The sequence below is a fragment of the Bufo bufo genome, chromosome 3 (genome assembly GCF_905171765.1).
Source record: "Bufo bufo chromosome 3, aBufBuf1.1, whole genome shotgun sequence".
NCBI lineage: Eukaryota > Metazoa > Chordata > Amphibia > Anura > Bufonidae > Bufo > Bufo bufo.
The window spans coordinates 674,606,896-674,624,156 of record NC_053391.1 but is presented as its reverse complement, the minus strand read 5'-3'; the positions used below and the strand labels follow the sequence as shown (position 1 = coordinate 674,624,156).

The following is a 17,261-nucleotide window of genomic DNA, read 5'->3' as shown; positions in this document are numbered from 1 at the left end:
GCTGGGGGCTGTAGGATGATTAGGAGCCGCAAGCTCTCCCGGGGCCGGCTGCTCAGGCACTCCTGGCTCTGACATGGTAGTCTATTGAGAGGTGGCCGCTGGCGACTAAAGGGGCCGGAACAATCCCCTTCCCTCCGGTTACAAGTGCTTACCGGTATCGCTGGTCTTGCGCAGGCCAAGTCTCGCGAGGTTCCGGACGTCCTGAGACCGCGGTGACGCAGGAGAAGCAGGGCCGCGGCGGTGCGATGATGAAGAGGGGCGGGACTCTCTGTGTCTTTGCAGGGATCCGCCCACGAATGTCCTCAGCGGCGCGGGAAACTTTACTCCAGGCAGCCGGTGGCCATCTTTAGCAAAACGCTGTCCATTCACTGACAGCAAGCAGGATTGTAAAAAGTCCACAAAACCACACTCCAATGCGGCGATTTTCTTCCTCTGGGTAGCGCAACACTGCACAGCGCTTTTTAGAGGTTTTTGGTACACTTTGGGTATGATTTTCAGTCCACAAAGTCCACTTGAATAAAACAGGAAAATTGTCACTTTGGTCACAGGGCAACTGTATAAGGCACAAAGTTCACGCTTCTTGCACTAGAAAGCGTGCGTATCCTGTTCGTGGAACGCCAAAAGAGAAGTGCAGGGTACTCAAGTTGTGTGCAGTAGGTGTTTCTGGGTGATGTAGTGCAATATACACTAACCTGGTACAGCTGACTCTCTGCAAGGGCAGGTATAGGTAGAAATAGTTCGTGACGCCAGTGCCAAGTAAACGGTGGCACGCCGTTTGCGAATGCAGGAATAAATTGAGGAAACGTAGTATTAAAACAGAACTCCAACTTTAGTAGTTTTCAAGCAGAGACAATATTGGAATCGCAGTTCCTTGGCATACAGTCGATTTTGCAATTCGGTCGATGCAGGCAATTCAGTTACAGCAAGGTGATTACAGAGTGTTGAACACAGGACTTGCAGCACAGGAGCTTGCACTCTAATTCTGTCTGATCCTGGAATATAGCATATCTTCACCAAGGCCCATTAACCTAGTTCTGGCTTTATATCCTTGGCTATAGCTTTAATAAGTACCTCCTCTGTCTTTCTGAGTACCTCGTGCTTTCCTGATCTTTGCTTCTCTGTCTCTCTGAACTTCTGGACACTTCCTCAGGCTCTAGAAACTTCTGAGCTGTGGTCTAGACTGCCTTTTGCTTCCCTGTCTGGCCTTATATAAACTAGGGCTCTCTAGCTCCCTCTAGCGACTAGAAGCTGGAATGACACCCCTGCAGGCCTGTACATGCAAGTTTCACAGCAACAGGGAAACACATAGCATTGCATTACATGACATTTTATAAAACTGACATATAACAACTTCCCCATAATTAGGAGGGACGACAGCACACCAAGTGACACTTTGGTAGTGACGGGTATTACAGTTCCCGTACACTACAGAAGCCCCTCACATTAAAAGAGGTGCACTTAATTTGGGACATCTGGCATGACATTTAGGGTGCACAATGCATAGGTGCACTCAGGCAAAATCATCGACCAGGGAGGTGAACAGTAAACAAAAATAACATCCAACATAACAGAAGGTAAGATAACTGAGAGCATAAGGTGGTGGATCCTATGCCATGTTCAATTAGATATGGCGGAGCAGGCATGGAAGGCCACCTATGTTGGCGCGCGCACCAGGTCTGCGCTACTGTAATCCTGGTGGGGATTGGGGGGTCGGTGTGCGTCTGGTCCATCGATGTAGTAAACCAGCGCGCCCCGCATACCTGGCGCGATAATAACAATGGTAGTTGTGAATCGGTCTAACGGGAGAATAGATCTCGGTAGGAGCCCCACTAGGACTAGGGTCCTCCGGTGTCTGCTGGAATATACAGAAGGGGGGAGCAACATATATTTAGCAGATTGCTAATACTTGCATGTACGGCAGAAGTGAGGTGATCGGGTAAGTCCTCTAGGGGGTTTCTGCTACCGAAAGGTGCCTCTGACTGGGTCACTCGGCTATAGCTCCATAGATGTTCAGTCAGTTAAGTGAGTTAACTGTCTTGAGACCTGTGCATATTCCTCTTCTTTGATGTTGCCTTTGTCCACCCCTGTGCCTCCGGAAGGTCTGGTAGTGGGACACTAACTCCTGCAGACGGTAACCACGAGGGGATATCCAGTGGGGTGGTTTGGAGAAGCTCCCACGCCGCTTGTAGGTCCGTTGGCTGCAATGATTATGATGCTGGTTCTCGGCAACCACTTAGGACTAGGGATCCCTTCCGACAAAATATACACTGGTAGTGTACCTTTAAAATGTTTTTTTCTTATCTCATTCCAGTTAATCTCCACCATGGGGAAAGGCGAGAAAAAGGGCAAGAAAGGAACCAAGAAAAAGAAGGGAAGTAAAAAGTCTCAGAAAGACAAGATGACATTTGCAGAAGCTCTTCTGGCTTATCAGTAAGTATCAGGGGCAAAGCTAAAGGGGGTGCAGAGGTAACAGTCACGTCTGGGCCTGGTGCCTAAGGGGGCCCAAAACCCTATGTAAGAAGACACTGTTATTGTAAAAAGGTATTTTGCATTTGCCTAAATATTGGATACATAGTTGCCAACAAAATTAGGGACTCCACTCCTGTGACCGCTCTAAAATGCCAAGGAAGTGTTGGCCATATAAACCCTTTAAAGGGATGCTCAGACTACATGTATTTTTACTAAAAATCTTCAAAGTACTTTATTCTGAGATTGAGAGTGAAATGCCTCCTCAGGGCATAAGTCAAAGACCTTACAAATCTGAGGCAGACTGGTTACTAGGTGCACATTACCCGACAATCGTATATAAGAGGTTCCATCTGTCAGACAGTGTATCCTAGCAACTAGTCGGTCTTAACGGTTTAGGACAAAGCTGACTCTGTGCTCACAGTACAGGAAAGGTGTCAGGGCAGCAGGCAAGAGAAAACATATTTTTGTTATTCACTATGCAGCACGTGCCCATCGTAGTAACATTATATTGACTTTATAGATTATTTTAGATGACTCTTGGTCCAGAAAGCCGCTTTGTTACCCTAGTCATTCAGTCACAGAGTCACCCAGGCTTCGTAGAGATGCTTATTCCCTGCTCTCTGACTCATCCTCTCTCCTCTCTATGTGGCTCCTCCTGGAACCAGTGCAGTGCTTTACCTATCACATCATCAGCCATTTATGGTCCATTTCTTTTTACCCCAAGTGTAGTTTTTTTCATTCAGCTCCTTCAAAAATTGCCAAAAAGGGTGCCAAAGGTAGATACATATCACAGGCAGAGCCAGTTTGATGATCAAGGCGATATAGGACTGAGGAAGGGCTTGTGGCAATCAGGAGAGCTCATTGGGACACTCACATACTATGGGTACCAAGTGTGGGCAGATGTCAACCAACAGAAGATGTGGAGCCATTTGTGGGCATCTTTAGGAGTCCAGAGTTTAAGGGGGGAACTACACGATGACATGTCCATGGTGTCGCACTGCGACACGACAGTCGCACAAAGACCCGGACATATCCCCGTTTTCACCTGCAATCGTGCAGGGTAAAGGCTTTTTTGGAGATCCAGTGACATACCGGGTTCTCCATGGGGAAAGCTAGGCGGAGGCTTCCGCCTTGCAGTGAGCCTGGTGATGTCACCAGCACTAATGGGCGGGCTTTAGTGCTGCCCAAGCCTGTAAAACGGCTAGGGCAGTGTAAAGCCCGCCCATTAGTGGCGGCGACATCACCGGGAACACTGCTAGGCGGAAGACTATGCCTAGCAGTGTAAAAAATAAAAACAAACAGCACTTGCCCTGCGCTGTATCGGCAAGCATGAAATGTCTGATGCTGATATCAGAGGGGCTGCCTGGGTGAAAACGGGGATATGTCCGGATTCAGCTCTGAACCCGGATAATGACCGCTCAGCTCTTCAGTATTGTTGAAAAGGGCTCACGGAGCAAATTTCCACCACCTTGACTTCTGGAGTCCATGAGGTTAGTTCCATCGCACTTGTAGCAACCCAATGTGTGCACAGTGGTTTCATCCAAATACAACACTAATTAAAAATTTTAATTCCAGAATTCAGATGAAGGAGAGTCGGATCGAAGAGCTGCTCACCGAGCTGAAGCAAATGGAGGAAAAGAATGTGAGATATAAAGAAAGGGTAAGTTCAGTCATTCCTAAACACATGGGAGAACTTTGAGGTGCTCAAATGTAGTTGACTAGGGCTGTAGATAAGGGTCAGTTTCATCGAGTTGACCTAGAAGCGATCCGGCTTCTCTAGATGCCATCTCCACGCCTCAGTTTATACCGCTGAGAAAGGTCCTGTTGGACTGAAATGTCCGGTGACCTATGCTGTGGATAAATTTACTATATATTTGCATACGTGTCTGGATCAGAACTTTTTGATGTCTTCTGTTAAATAAAATGACCCCTTATTGCATCATACCATTGGAGTGCAGTGATTTCTCTTTAACTACTGAATTGACTACCAAGTCTTTTCGCTTGCACCAACGCATCTGGAAGAGTAGGGCAGACTCCACTCATAAAATATTCCACTGGATGCTGGAGAATTGGAAAGTTTTTAAGACAGAAAAGTGATATAACATTAGTGTAAAAGTTATTCATTTTATACATACAGCCCCTGTGCAGACCTATGTGTGTCTCCATGGTTACAGACTACAAACAATCCCAGTGTAGTCTGATTCTGTAGTCATACTCTCTTCCGTATTTCCCCTACTTTATACTAACATGCATTTGGTAGGTTATCAAGAAGTATGTTCCTCGCTGGCTCTCAAATAACCACCATCTTTGTGCCATACCTAGAACGAGCGCTTAAAAACCGAGCAATCCGTGCATGTTAAGGAGCTGCTGAGCGAGGCAAAGGCCCAGGAAAAAGAAGTGGAAAAGAAAGAAGTCGTCAACAGAGAACAAGTAGATGAAGTGATAAAAGAGAAGTGGCAATATATCCGACAGCAGGAAATTCTGTTTGAAGGTAAGAGGCCAAATATAATATTGTAGTACAGTAGCCTGTATTAACTGGACTGTATTGGATATCCTTAAAGGGGTATTCCAGCTGAAAAAAATGTTTCCCTCAGGCTTCACATACTGTAAAAAATAACAGAATTTATACTTACCTTGCCCATCCCCCACCTCTGCAATTATGAGGGCGCCAGAGTCAGCACTGCGCTCCACTTCCTGCTTGTGTCTTGACATACCGCTATACCAACAAAGCTGAGGTCAGCTTTCATTTTAAACAGCAGTTTAAGAAATGAAAGCTGAGCTCTGATTGGTCGCTGTGGACGACAGTTTTGATAAACGAGGCCTACAGAGTTCAACGATAAAATACTTGCTGTCTGCAGCCACCACTAGGGGGAGCTAATTGCATTGTGTTTAGATGCAGATCAGATAAGGAGCAAGGGGGTCAGAGTTCATGTAATGTGTCAGTCTGGCTGCCATTTTGCAGGTGTCATTACAGGTTTATCTGTAAAATATACATTGTTCATACGTCCTAATGTCGCTGATATGACAAAATGGAAAAGTGGCTTAAAGAGGTTGCCCCAGAAAGATGTCTCATCTCCTATCCACAGGATCGGTGAGGCTCTGACTACTCCACTAATCAGTAGAATGAGGTGGTGGTTAAGCTACTCCCATCCTGTAGACCAGGGGTGGCCAACCTTACAGACACAAAGAGCCAGAAAAAAAAATCGTATGACTGCCAAGAGCCACAAGCTATCCGTTTACACAAATATGCGTGCACACGACAGTATTACTGCAATTAAGTTATCAAACATTTAAAAGCGCATTTAAACCACCTTTAATAAAAAATTTGTAGGACACCCACTATCACGGCATTATAGTGAAAAACATAAGGGCAAATTTACGGGTTCAAGTTTTGGAGGAGTTGAACAAATAAGGCAGGACCCCAGAGGAGGAGATTTTATCAAAGTCATGTCGCGCAAGGAGAGCGAATGGATCTATAATTTAAACACTCTGGCTCCTACTGGCCTTAATCAAGAAATAGAGCTATTCGCCTTCTTGTAGCTAGCAATTTGTGATAACTGATAACTAAGTGTAAAATCACGGGCCTATAAAAGGAAAATGACTATAAAAGGAAAATGACTAAAAATAGATATGTTATTAAAATATATACGATATTAAGTAAAATAAATTAAAATGATGAAGAACAAATGCTGACTGATTATTGGAAAATTTATTCATGATGGACATAGATAATAGAACAAATATTTGAAAACCCTGTAAGGAAACCACCATGAGTGATAAACGCTCCATCGATCCTCCCTTTTGAGCCATAAAGTGCTTTTTTCTGCTTCAGCGCGGCCCTATAAACAATTGGCTGTTTCCATGGAAACCAACATGCATATAAACTAACGCAGCAGGATCCACAATTATCCCTGAGGAAGGAATACGATTATTCCGAAACGCGTTGGAGGTATTGTGGACCAGTGAAGCTTCCGTAGCTTCATGTGTGACGTCACACGTTAGGTTTCCAGGACAACAAACCAAGCACTGCTTCCAAGTGGACGCGCGAACTACCGGCCGGGGTTACGCGCACACCACGAGGAAAGCCGAAGACAGGACCAGGATAGACGCTGACACTGAAAGGAAATCAGCCGCAAGAACTTCATCGGGCAAAAAACGGGGAATCAACAAAGCAGTAGTAAAGACATCCAACTTCAAACTTGCAAATCAGTAAGTAACTACTGACTTCTTTTTATATTTATCCCGTTTTTTCTTTCTTTTCTGTTTAAGTCCAATGATTTATAGCCTTTGGAACGGACTTGAAACACGGATACTATTACAGTGTATGTGAAATAGCCCAGTTTCTACATTCCTACTTTATATAAGGTCTCCCCCCCCCCCTTTTTCTGATACACTCCGGGGCTCTAAACGGAAACAAAGTCAGCGCGGGTTCATTTATATCTCTCTAGCTTGTTCTATCATTCGGGGTTTTTTGGCAATTATCCCCTCACCAGAACCCTGCAGCGACACACCTCTCTGTATCTGTATTACAGTATTGGTGACTTTCTACAGCTCCCTAAACAATCAGACGGCAGCGCGAGTATCCGTACTAAGACTGTTTTTATACAAACAAATTGCCTTTTGATACTCAGCGGCATACCGTCATTACCTTAAATCATCTCCACACATTTGGAATATGAGTGACCTTTGGTTGGATAGAAAGGACCGTATCAAGTTTGTACAAAAATTTTTCTTTAACCCCCAAAGTAATGGATCTTTGAATAATTTGGATTTTGCACATAAAAAAATAGAAGATGCTTTAGGTAGGATGAAAAAATTAGAAAGACTCTTGATCAGTGAAATGCGTGATCTATGGGAAGTGGCCTCATTAGAGAAATATTTAGATTGGGACACCATTCCGAAAGGACTAAAAATATACAAAACCCTAGCGGGGGACGTAGGGGATAATCATACACAAAATGAATGGGATGAGATGTTCCACAATTTTTCTAGACAAACAATGAATTTCATTATAGAGAAAAGAAAAAATGGACTTATTAAAATAAACAGGGAAATTGTGGAAATATTTGAGAGCCTAAAACCATTCAAAGATCATCCAGATATTATTCAACTACAAGGATCTATCAAAAATAGAATAAGGATGAAAGAAGAAGAGATTGTAAATAAAAAGACACACAAATTTGATAGAGACTGTATTCCGCGTATTACATCATTAGGTACAACTGGTATAATTGCAGACAGATCCACTCTAAATACTATAGACGAAACGAATTGCGACTATACAAATAGGAGCGACTTCACACTTCATAATGTGAGCTCAGCAACATCTATAGAAGATGACGATATCACAACCTCGATCACCCCAGTAACCCAAACATCAAGAAAAAAATACACGAAGGAAGATCGTATTATGGAGGAAAGAACCACCACTCTGACCTCAATAGCTCCACCACCTCAAATACCTAAAAAGAAACAACATATAGAGGATGATCGAATGATACAGGATAGAATCATCTCACTAACCCCGACAATACATATCCGAAATAGGAACGGGCCAATAGTGACTCCAAATAGCCCCTTGGAACTATCAAACAGATTCAGTCCCCTTGAAAAAACAACAATAGATATCTCAAATCAATATGAAAACATCTCTAACATAGAGATGCCGACATCGTTAAGCTATAGTGCAATAGTCCAAAAAAACGATGGTCATTCAACCCATTTAAATCCACCAGAGCATAATAAAGAGAAACTCAATAAAGTGAAAAGAACTGTGAGGAAGGATTTTTTCCAACCAAGGCCAACAAGAGAAAAATACAAACAAAGAGAGGAAAGAGGGGCAAGAAATCCTCCAAAAAAGAAATCGATATAGTTAGTCAGAAGATCTTTAACCTCAGTAAATACATATTAACTAATGGCGATACAAAGCTACTTCAAAGGGGATTGAAATTCGCACCTTCAGCCCAGTTCCGCCCCTTTGACGCATTTATAGGTTTAAAAATTTTTTTGCGCAACCTGGCTTTAAAAAAATATTTTTTGAAAAAAGATTTTAAGAGGAATGAGGCCCAATTGGAAGAAATAAGAAGAAAACCAACAAATAAAACGATAAATAAAATCACGAATAAAACCACTGACCAATCCACCATGGTAGAAAAGGGGGGTGATCCTAGTAAAATCGAGTATCTCCACACCAATCTAAAAACCAGGTCTTATTTCAATCCCCTAAACGAGTACTCCGAATCCTTCAAGACCTTTGAAACTCTAGTTATAAGGGATGTAAGGAAAATTAACCAAAAGAATAGGAATAAAATATACAATCATAATTTGAGTAAATTAGAACAGATGAGCATTAAGAAGCTTCAGATGAAGAATGATATCATTATTCGACCAGCGGATAAGGGGGGGGGGATAGTAATCTTGGACTACACTGATTATCAAATAGAATCCAATAGATTACTGAATGACAACAGAACGTACAAAAAACTTAAAAACGACCCCACTCAAAAATACAAATTAAGCCTGAATAAATTAACAATAAAAGGGCATAAATTAGGCATTCTAAATAAAGAAGAAGCTGCTTTTATAAATATTAAACATCCCCGAATTCCCTGCTTTTATTATTTACCTAAGGTCCACAAGTCCGAGCACCAACCACCTGGACGCCCTATAATTTCCGGCATTGGCAGCCTTACAAGTAATTTATCTAAATATGTGGACACTATCTTACAAAAGCACGTTCTTAAACTACCGGCGTACCTCAAGGATACACAACATATCCTACAAATCCTGGAAACCATTGATTGGGAACCAAATTACATTCTGGGAACTCTTGACGTTACCTCGCTTTATACAGTTATAGAGAATGTTAAGGGGAAGGAAGCTACACAATTTTTTCTACATAAAGAGGGCATTGTACCTCCTGAACAAATTGAATACCTCGGGGAATGTATTCTATTTATTTTAAACCATAATTATTTTAAATTTGAGGATACTTTTTTCCTCCAGACATGGGGGACCGCTATGGGGACCAGATTCGCGCCTAGTTTTGCTAATTTATATATGGGGAGGTGGGAGGAGTCCACCATTTTCCCCGATGGCATGCTCCGCGCGAATCTGGTCCTCTGGCGTCGGTTTATCGACGACATCGTTTTTATATGGAAGGGGGGTGAACCATCATTAATCCAATTTTTAGAAAATATTAATAAAAATGAATTTTATCTCCAATTCACGCCCACTTTTAGCACCCAAGAAGTTAATTTTTTAGACCTAACGATCAAAATTCAAGGGAATAAAATAGTCACCCAAACATATACTAAGCCCACAGACAGCAATAGCTATATCTCCCTGGATAGCTGCCACCTTCCAGTTTGGCTCACTAACATTCCACGTAGCCAATATATTCGCTTAAGAAGGAACTGCACGTTAAGTGAGCAATTTGAACATGAGGCAAAGAATTTACATAAAAAATTTGAAGAAAAGGGATACAATGTCACTGAACTGGATAAAATCAAACATGAGGTCTCTAAAATGGAGCGAAATTCACTCATACATAAGAATAAAGAGGGTGAATTAAACACTAAAAATCAAGATTGTTCTGACTTTAATATACCTATAATTACCCAATATAACGGTAAAACACTCCAATTTAGGCAAATCATCAGAAAACATTGGGAGATCCTTAAACATGACAAAATCATTGGGGAAAGACTACCCATGATGCCCAAATTTATTTTTAGAAAATCAAAAAATCTAGGGAATATGATAGCCCCATCAATCAGAAGTAAAAATGATGAAATTGGGAAGAAACTAAATATGCCTGAAGAGAGTAGGGGTTTCTTTCCATGTAGAAGATGCAAGGCCTGCTTAGCCTCCAAAAAGCAGGATATTATAAAAGAAATCACTAATGAGAATAATACTTATAAAATAAAAAAATATTTAACATGCAACTCCAAGGGGGTCATTTACCACATAAAATGTCCATGTGGGAAGATTTATATTGGAAGAACAAAGCGTACACTTAAGATTAGAATATGGGAGCATATCAAAAATATTAATAAAAAATTTGTAGGACACCCACTATCACGGCATTATAGTGAAAAACATAAGGGCAAATTTACGGGTTCAAGTTTTGGAGGAGTTGAACAAATAAGGCAGGACCCCAGAGGAGGAGATTTTATCAAAGTCATGTCGCGCAAGGAGAGCGAATGGATCTATAATTTAAACACTCTGGCTCCTACTGGCCTTAATCAAGAAATAGAGCTATTCGCCTTCTTGTAGCTAGCAATTTGTGATAACTGATAACTAAGTGTAAAATCACGGGCCTATAAAAGGAAAATGACTATAAAAGGAAAATGACTAAAAATAGATATGTTATTAAAATATATACGATATTAAGTAAAATAAATTAAAATGATGAAGAACAAATGCTGACTGATTATTGGAAAATTTATTCATGATGGACATAGATAATAGAACAAATATTTGAAAACCCTGTAAGGAAACCACCATGAGTGATAAACGCTCCATCGATCCTCCCTTTTGAGCCATAAAGTGCTTTTTTCTGCTTCAGCGCGGCCCTATAAACAATTGGCTGTTTCCATGGAAACCAACATGCATATAAACTAACGCAGCAGGATCCACAATTATCCCTGAGGAAGGAATACGATTATTCCGAAACGCGTTGGAGGTATTGTGGACCAGTGAAGCTTCCGTAGCTTCATGTGTGACGTCACACGTTAGGTTTCCAGGACAACAAACCAAGCACTGCTTCCAAGTGGACGCGCGAACTACCGGCCGGGGTTACGCGCACACCACGAGGAAAGCCGAAGACAGGACCAGGATAGACGCTGACACTGAAAGGAAATCAGCCGCAAGAACTTCATCGGGCAAAAAACGGGGAATCAACAAAGCAGTAGTAAAGACATCCAACTTCAAACTTGCAAATCAGTAAGTAACTACTGACTTCTTTTTATATTTATCCCGTTTTTTCTTTCTTTTCTGTTTAAGTCCAATGATTTATAGCCTTTGGAACGGACTTGAAACACGGATACTATTACAGTGTATGTGAAATAGCCCAGTTTCTACATTCCTACTTTATATAAGGTCTCCCCCCCCCCCTTTTTCTGATACACTCCGGGGCTCTAAACGGAAACAAAGTCAGCGCGGGTTCATTTATATCTCTCTAGCTTGCATTTAAACCACCTTTCCTACCTGTAATGTAGACAGCTTTAGTGAGAATTCTGGCAATCTTTGTTTTTCACAATGTGTTTCAAGATTTCTCAGATGACACCCTCATGCTCAGATGACCGCCCATGCTCAGATGACCACCCCATGCTCAGATGACCGCCCCATGCACAGATGACCGCCCCATGCTCAGATGACCGCCCCATGCACAGATGTCCGCCCCATGCTCAGATGACAGCCCCATGCTCAGATGACCGCCCCATGCTCAGATGACAGCCCCATGCTCAGATGACAGCCCCATGCTCAGATGACCGCCTTATGCTCAGATGACCGCCCCATGCTCAGATGACCGCCCATGCTCAGATGACCGCCCCATGCACAGATGTCCGCCCCATGCTCAGATGACAGCCTCATGCTCAGATGACCGCCCATGCTCAGATGACCGCCCATGCTCAGATGACCGCCCCATGCTCAGATGACCGCCCCATGCTCAGATGACCGCCCCATGCTCAGATGACCGCCCCATGCACAGATGACCGCCCCATGCTCAGATGACCGCCCCATGCTCAGATGACCGCCCCATGCACAGATGTCCGCCCCATGCTCAGATGACAGCCCCATGCTCAGATGACCGCCCCATGCTCAGATGACAGCCCCATGCTCAGATGACAGCCCATGCTCAGATGACCGCCTTATGCTCAGATGACCGCCCCATGCTCAGATGACACCCTTATTATCAGATGACGCCCCATGCTCAGATGACACCCTTATTATCAGATGACGCCCCATGTTCAGATGACATCCTTATGCACAGATGACCGCCCCATGCTCAGATGACCGCCCCATGCTCAGATGACCGCCCCATGCTCAGATGACCGCCCCATGCTCAGATGACCGCCCCATGCTCAGATGACCGCCCCATGCTCAGATGACAGCCCATGCTCAGATGACCGCCTTATGCTCAGATGACCGCCTTATGCTCAGATGACAGCCCTTATTATCAGATGACGCCCCATGCTCAGATGACACCCTTATTATCAGATGACGCCCCATGTTCAGATGACACCCTTATGCTCAGATGACCGCCTTATGCTCAGATGACAGCCCTTATTATCAGATGACGCCCCATGCTCAGATGACACCCTTATTATCAGATGACGCCCCATGTTCAGATGACACCCTTATGCACAGATGACCGCCCATGCTCAGATGACACCCCATGCACAGATGACACCCTTATGCACAGATGACGCCCCATGCTCAGATGACCGCCTTATTATCAGATCAGATGACGCCCCATGCTCAGATGACACCCCATGCTCAGATGACGCCCCATGCTCAGATGACGCCCCATGCTCAGATGACGCCCCATGCTCAGATGACACCCCATGCTCAGATGACCGCCCTATGCTCAGATGACCGCCTTATTATCAGATGACACCCCATGCTCAGATGACACCCCATGCTCAGATGACGCCCCATGCTCAGATGACGCCCCATGCTCAGATGACACCCCATGCTCAGATGACACCCCATGCTCAGATGACGCCCCATGCTCAGATGACGCCCCATGCTCAGATGACGCCCCATGCTCAGATGACCGCCCTATGCTCAGATGACCGCCTTATTATCAGATGACACCCCATGCTCAGATGACACCCCATGCTCAGATGACGCCCCATGCTCAGATGACGCCCCATGCTCCGATGACTCCCCATGCTCAGATGACGCCCCATGCTCAGATGACGCCCCATGCTCAGATGACGCCCCATGCTCAGATGACGCCCCATGCTCAGATGACGCCCCATGCTCAGATGATCGCCCATGCTCAGATGACCGCCTTATTATCAGATGACCGCTCAGATGCTCAGGGGTGATTTGACATAGGGGAGATGTGAGCATGGGGTGTCTGATTTTTAGTGTCTTATGTGAGCACTGGGGAGACTTATTTTGTGGGTCTGATGAGGATTTGGGGGTCTTATCTGAGCTCATACTACCCCCATGTCAGATAAGAACCCCAGATCAGTACTTTAATAAAATAAAACTTTGTAGGAGGCTTATCCTACCTCTGCTGTCTCTGCTCTGAAGACTGGCGACCTCTCCACAGTGACCTGACGTGCACAGCGTCAGGTCAGAGCGCGGGCCTGCTTGTATTAAGGGGGGGGGTGCACTGCGCCACCAATGACAACCTTTAATACAGATACAGGGGGCGGGTGCCGGCAGAATCACATAGCCGACACCTGGCCTCTATGCTGCGTTCCCCGGCACTTAACCCCTCAGGTGCGGGCTATATGATTCTGCAGCCAGAACCCGCCTCCTGTATTTGAATAAATGAGTGAGTTAACTTAATTGGTAGCAGTGAAAACAGCCCCTCCCCTCCTCTTCCCCTCTGCATTCTCATTGGTGGCAGCGGCAGCAGCACAGGGGGGAGGAGGGGACTGCTTTCTTCTTCCTTCTCCCCTGTGCTGCTAATATTTTGAAACCTGCGATATCCCTGGCCCGCTCCTCTCTGCGAGCCGCATATGTAGAGGAGACCGCGCTCCTCTGAGAGCCGCAAGTGAAGGTCCGAGGAGCCGCATGCGGCTCACGAGCCGCGGGTTGGCCACCCCTGCTGTAGACAGACGATAAGTGGTCATTTTGGACAACCCGTTTGACACTCTGTTCACACTGTACTTGAGTTTTCGATTAGCGGTAAATATCGGCAGATAAGAACCATGTGGCCCATCTAGTCTGCCCTAGTATTCAGATATATTGGGCAGACTAGATGGGCCACATGGTTCTTATCTGCCGACGCATTCTATGTTTCTATGTTTCTCTGATTTCCCAACGTGTATATCTCTGATGGAGGGCTGTGGCCTACATTAATATATTGGAAAACACTGACATAAGTCATCGGTGGGTTGCCATGTTTAAAAAATGTATACCGGCTGGTACTGAGCCAATGGATGCCAAACTAGAGTCCTATGGCTATATATGGTGTATGTACCAAGAGCCTTTCTGGTGCATGCACCAAACCTAGGGATATGAGATGAGTCAAAAACTGCTGTTCTCACACTACAACCAGGGGTGCACCACCAATGAGGCCAGGTGAGGCGATCACCTCAGGCAGCACCAGGTAGGGGCAAGAGGGGAGCAGCGGAAGGGCCATGGGCAATGCTTTCATTGTGGCAAAGGGGTTGGGGGGGGGGGCGTTTCAGTTTTCGCCTGTATTCTACTGTCACAGTTTTTCTAAATCCCACTCATATCATGATTTCCATCCTCTTCCTTTTAAGTTTTCTATTATGCCCAAAATAGACCTAAAAGTTTAGTAGCTGCCACTATACGTATCCCAGGAGTCATGCATGTTATCTTCCCCTCCTTTTCTTTTGCTATCTGGGAGGCAGCTTGCTGTAGTAGTAATCTTCCCCTCTTTCTGTAAGGCAAGATAAGTTCCACCAATGGCCCTCGCTGAAGATGCTTGGTTTATTACAAGGTCTTGTAGGAAGACTTGAAGACATATATAAGTTCTTTACTTATGTTCTTCCTTGTTTTATCTAGATGCACTGTCCCTTTAAGTACTGGCACAGACTTTTCTCTGTGATATTTCCAGTGAAATTCTCCTGGGGATGCGGCTATTTTTAATTTTTTTTTTTTATCCCGGGGCTACTGTAATACTTAACATTTATCTCTCTAGAGGACTGATCTCCCGTGATCCTCCTCCAAGTCTATTAGTTTAAGTGTTCCAGGCTGCCTTTGGCTCAAAAGCCAAAATATCTGCTTAGTGGAATCAGAGGAGAACGAAGGATTTCAACAGGAGAGGAAAGAAAATAACGAGAATAACAAGAATATTCCTTGTGAGGATCCTCCAGGGGGATGTTCTTGCTCTTCTAGACTAAGATGACCTTGAAATCCAAGAGGCAAAGTAAAATAAAAAATGCCTCTTTCAGTATCAAGCAGTGACATGGAGCCTGCAAGACCAGTGCCGCAGGGTGCCGTCAGGAGAAATATATGTTCTTAGGAGAAAATGGCATCTTCGTCACCTTCCAAGAACCTGAAGTTCCTCTTTTATTGCTTGCAGGATCTTCATAAATGTTCACAAACCTGCTCAGTCATCCAAAATGCCTCTAGAGTAACATGGTAAATTGAGGATGGGGAGGTGGGATAGGAGGGGGATGCAGCTACTGTATGTATGTGTCAGACCTCATGCCTGGAAGGAGTACAAAGGCAGTCTGTGACTTGTAAGAACTGGTGTGGCTTTTCATAGGTTTCCATATTAGGGCTTTGCAGCGCCTTTCTTACTTTCTAGCAGCCTATAGCGCCCTTCCTCTCCCTATAGGTTGTCTACCATTTTTCAGAAACCATCTAGAATAGTATAGCAATTAGAAGTCAGGGAGTTGGGGAGAGGAGGGGGAAGCAGCTGCAGTAAATCTCAGTGTGTGTCTGTGCATGAGACAGCATGCTGTGAGAGGGGAAGAGGGAGATGCAGGAGGAAGGAAAGAGATGAAAAAAATACACACACTGACTTTCTTTCTACTCCCAGAAGTGCTTGGGTGTATCTCTTCACATACTTGACAATACTGGATTTTCACACGTGTGCAGCGACCCTATTGTGTCACTCACCAACCTCAACCTCATTTGCTAAGCCTCAAGATTTGGCAGTTTCAGCAAAGACAACTTAATTATTTTACAATGAAGTCATGCAATTGTCTAAGGAAAACTTTGTTGCGGTGGTTTTCAAGATCTCTGCTTGTTGTCATGGACTGGGAACCATCATTCTTGACAGAGAGAATCAATGTCCATCAGATGTGCTGTGATTGTCCAACATAAAAAAGCGATTTTTTCCACCTTGACTGCGACAGTGAATAAGCCCTTATAGGCTTTGAACATCTTCGGGGGCAATTTTTTTTAAGATTGCATATTTACTCATTTTGGGCTAAAAGCATTTTTTCTATTGTTTTTTAGCAGTTTTTGTCATAAAGGGTTAAGTTTTAGCCTAGCTGTGAACATCTTTCACTTACACTTTGACTTACTTAAGCTATATTCTTAGATAAGATTTGAGTTTTAATGAGCGTTTATGAGCTGTCAGGAATCAGAGATAAGGTTTCACAGGAGCCGTCAGTCTACAGTCGTGGCCAAAAGTTTTGAGAATTACATAAATATTGGAAATTGGAAAAGTTGCTGCTTAAGTTTTTCTAATAGCAATTTGCATATACTCCAGAATGTTATGAAGAGTGATCAGATGAATTGCATAGTCCTTCTTTGCCATGAAAATTAATTTAATCCCAAAAAAACCTTTCCACTGCATTTCATTGTTGTCATTAAAGGACCTGCTGAGATCATTTCAGTAATCGTCTTGTTAACTCAGGTGAGAATGTTGACGAGCACAAGGCTGGAGATCATTATGTCAGGCTGATTGGGTTAAAATGGCAGACTTGACATGTTAAAAGGAGGGTGATGCTTGAAATCATTGTTCTTCCATTGTTAACCATGGTGACCTGCAAAGAAACGCGTGCAGCCATCATTGCGTTGCATAAAAATGGCTTCACAGGCAAGGATATTGTGGCTACTAAGATTGCACCTCAATCAACAATTTATAGGATCATCAAGAACTTCAAGGAAAGAGGTTCAAT

General features: G+C 43.9%; 1 protein-coding gene across 1 annotated transcript in view; it reads left to right on the top strand.

The window, feature by feature from the left end:
* Window positions 1-17,261, top strand: part of CCDC83 (coiled-coil domain containing 83) — a 63,667-nt gene that overhangs the window by 30,794 nt on the left and 15,612 nt on the right. The window contains exons 2-4 of the mRNA XM_040426388.1: window positions 2,312-2,430; window positions 4,045-4,129; window positions 4,792-4,960. Of these exons, the coding sequence (XP_040282322.1) occupies window positions 2,324-2,430; window positions 4,045-4,129; window positions 4,792-4,960 (361 nt within the window). The 5' untranslated portion in view covers window positions 2,312-2,323. The remainder of the gene's footprint in view (window positions 1-2,311; window positions 2,431-4,044; window positions 4,130-4,791; window positions 4,961-17,261) is intronic.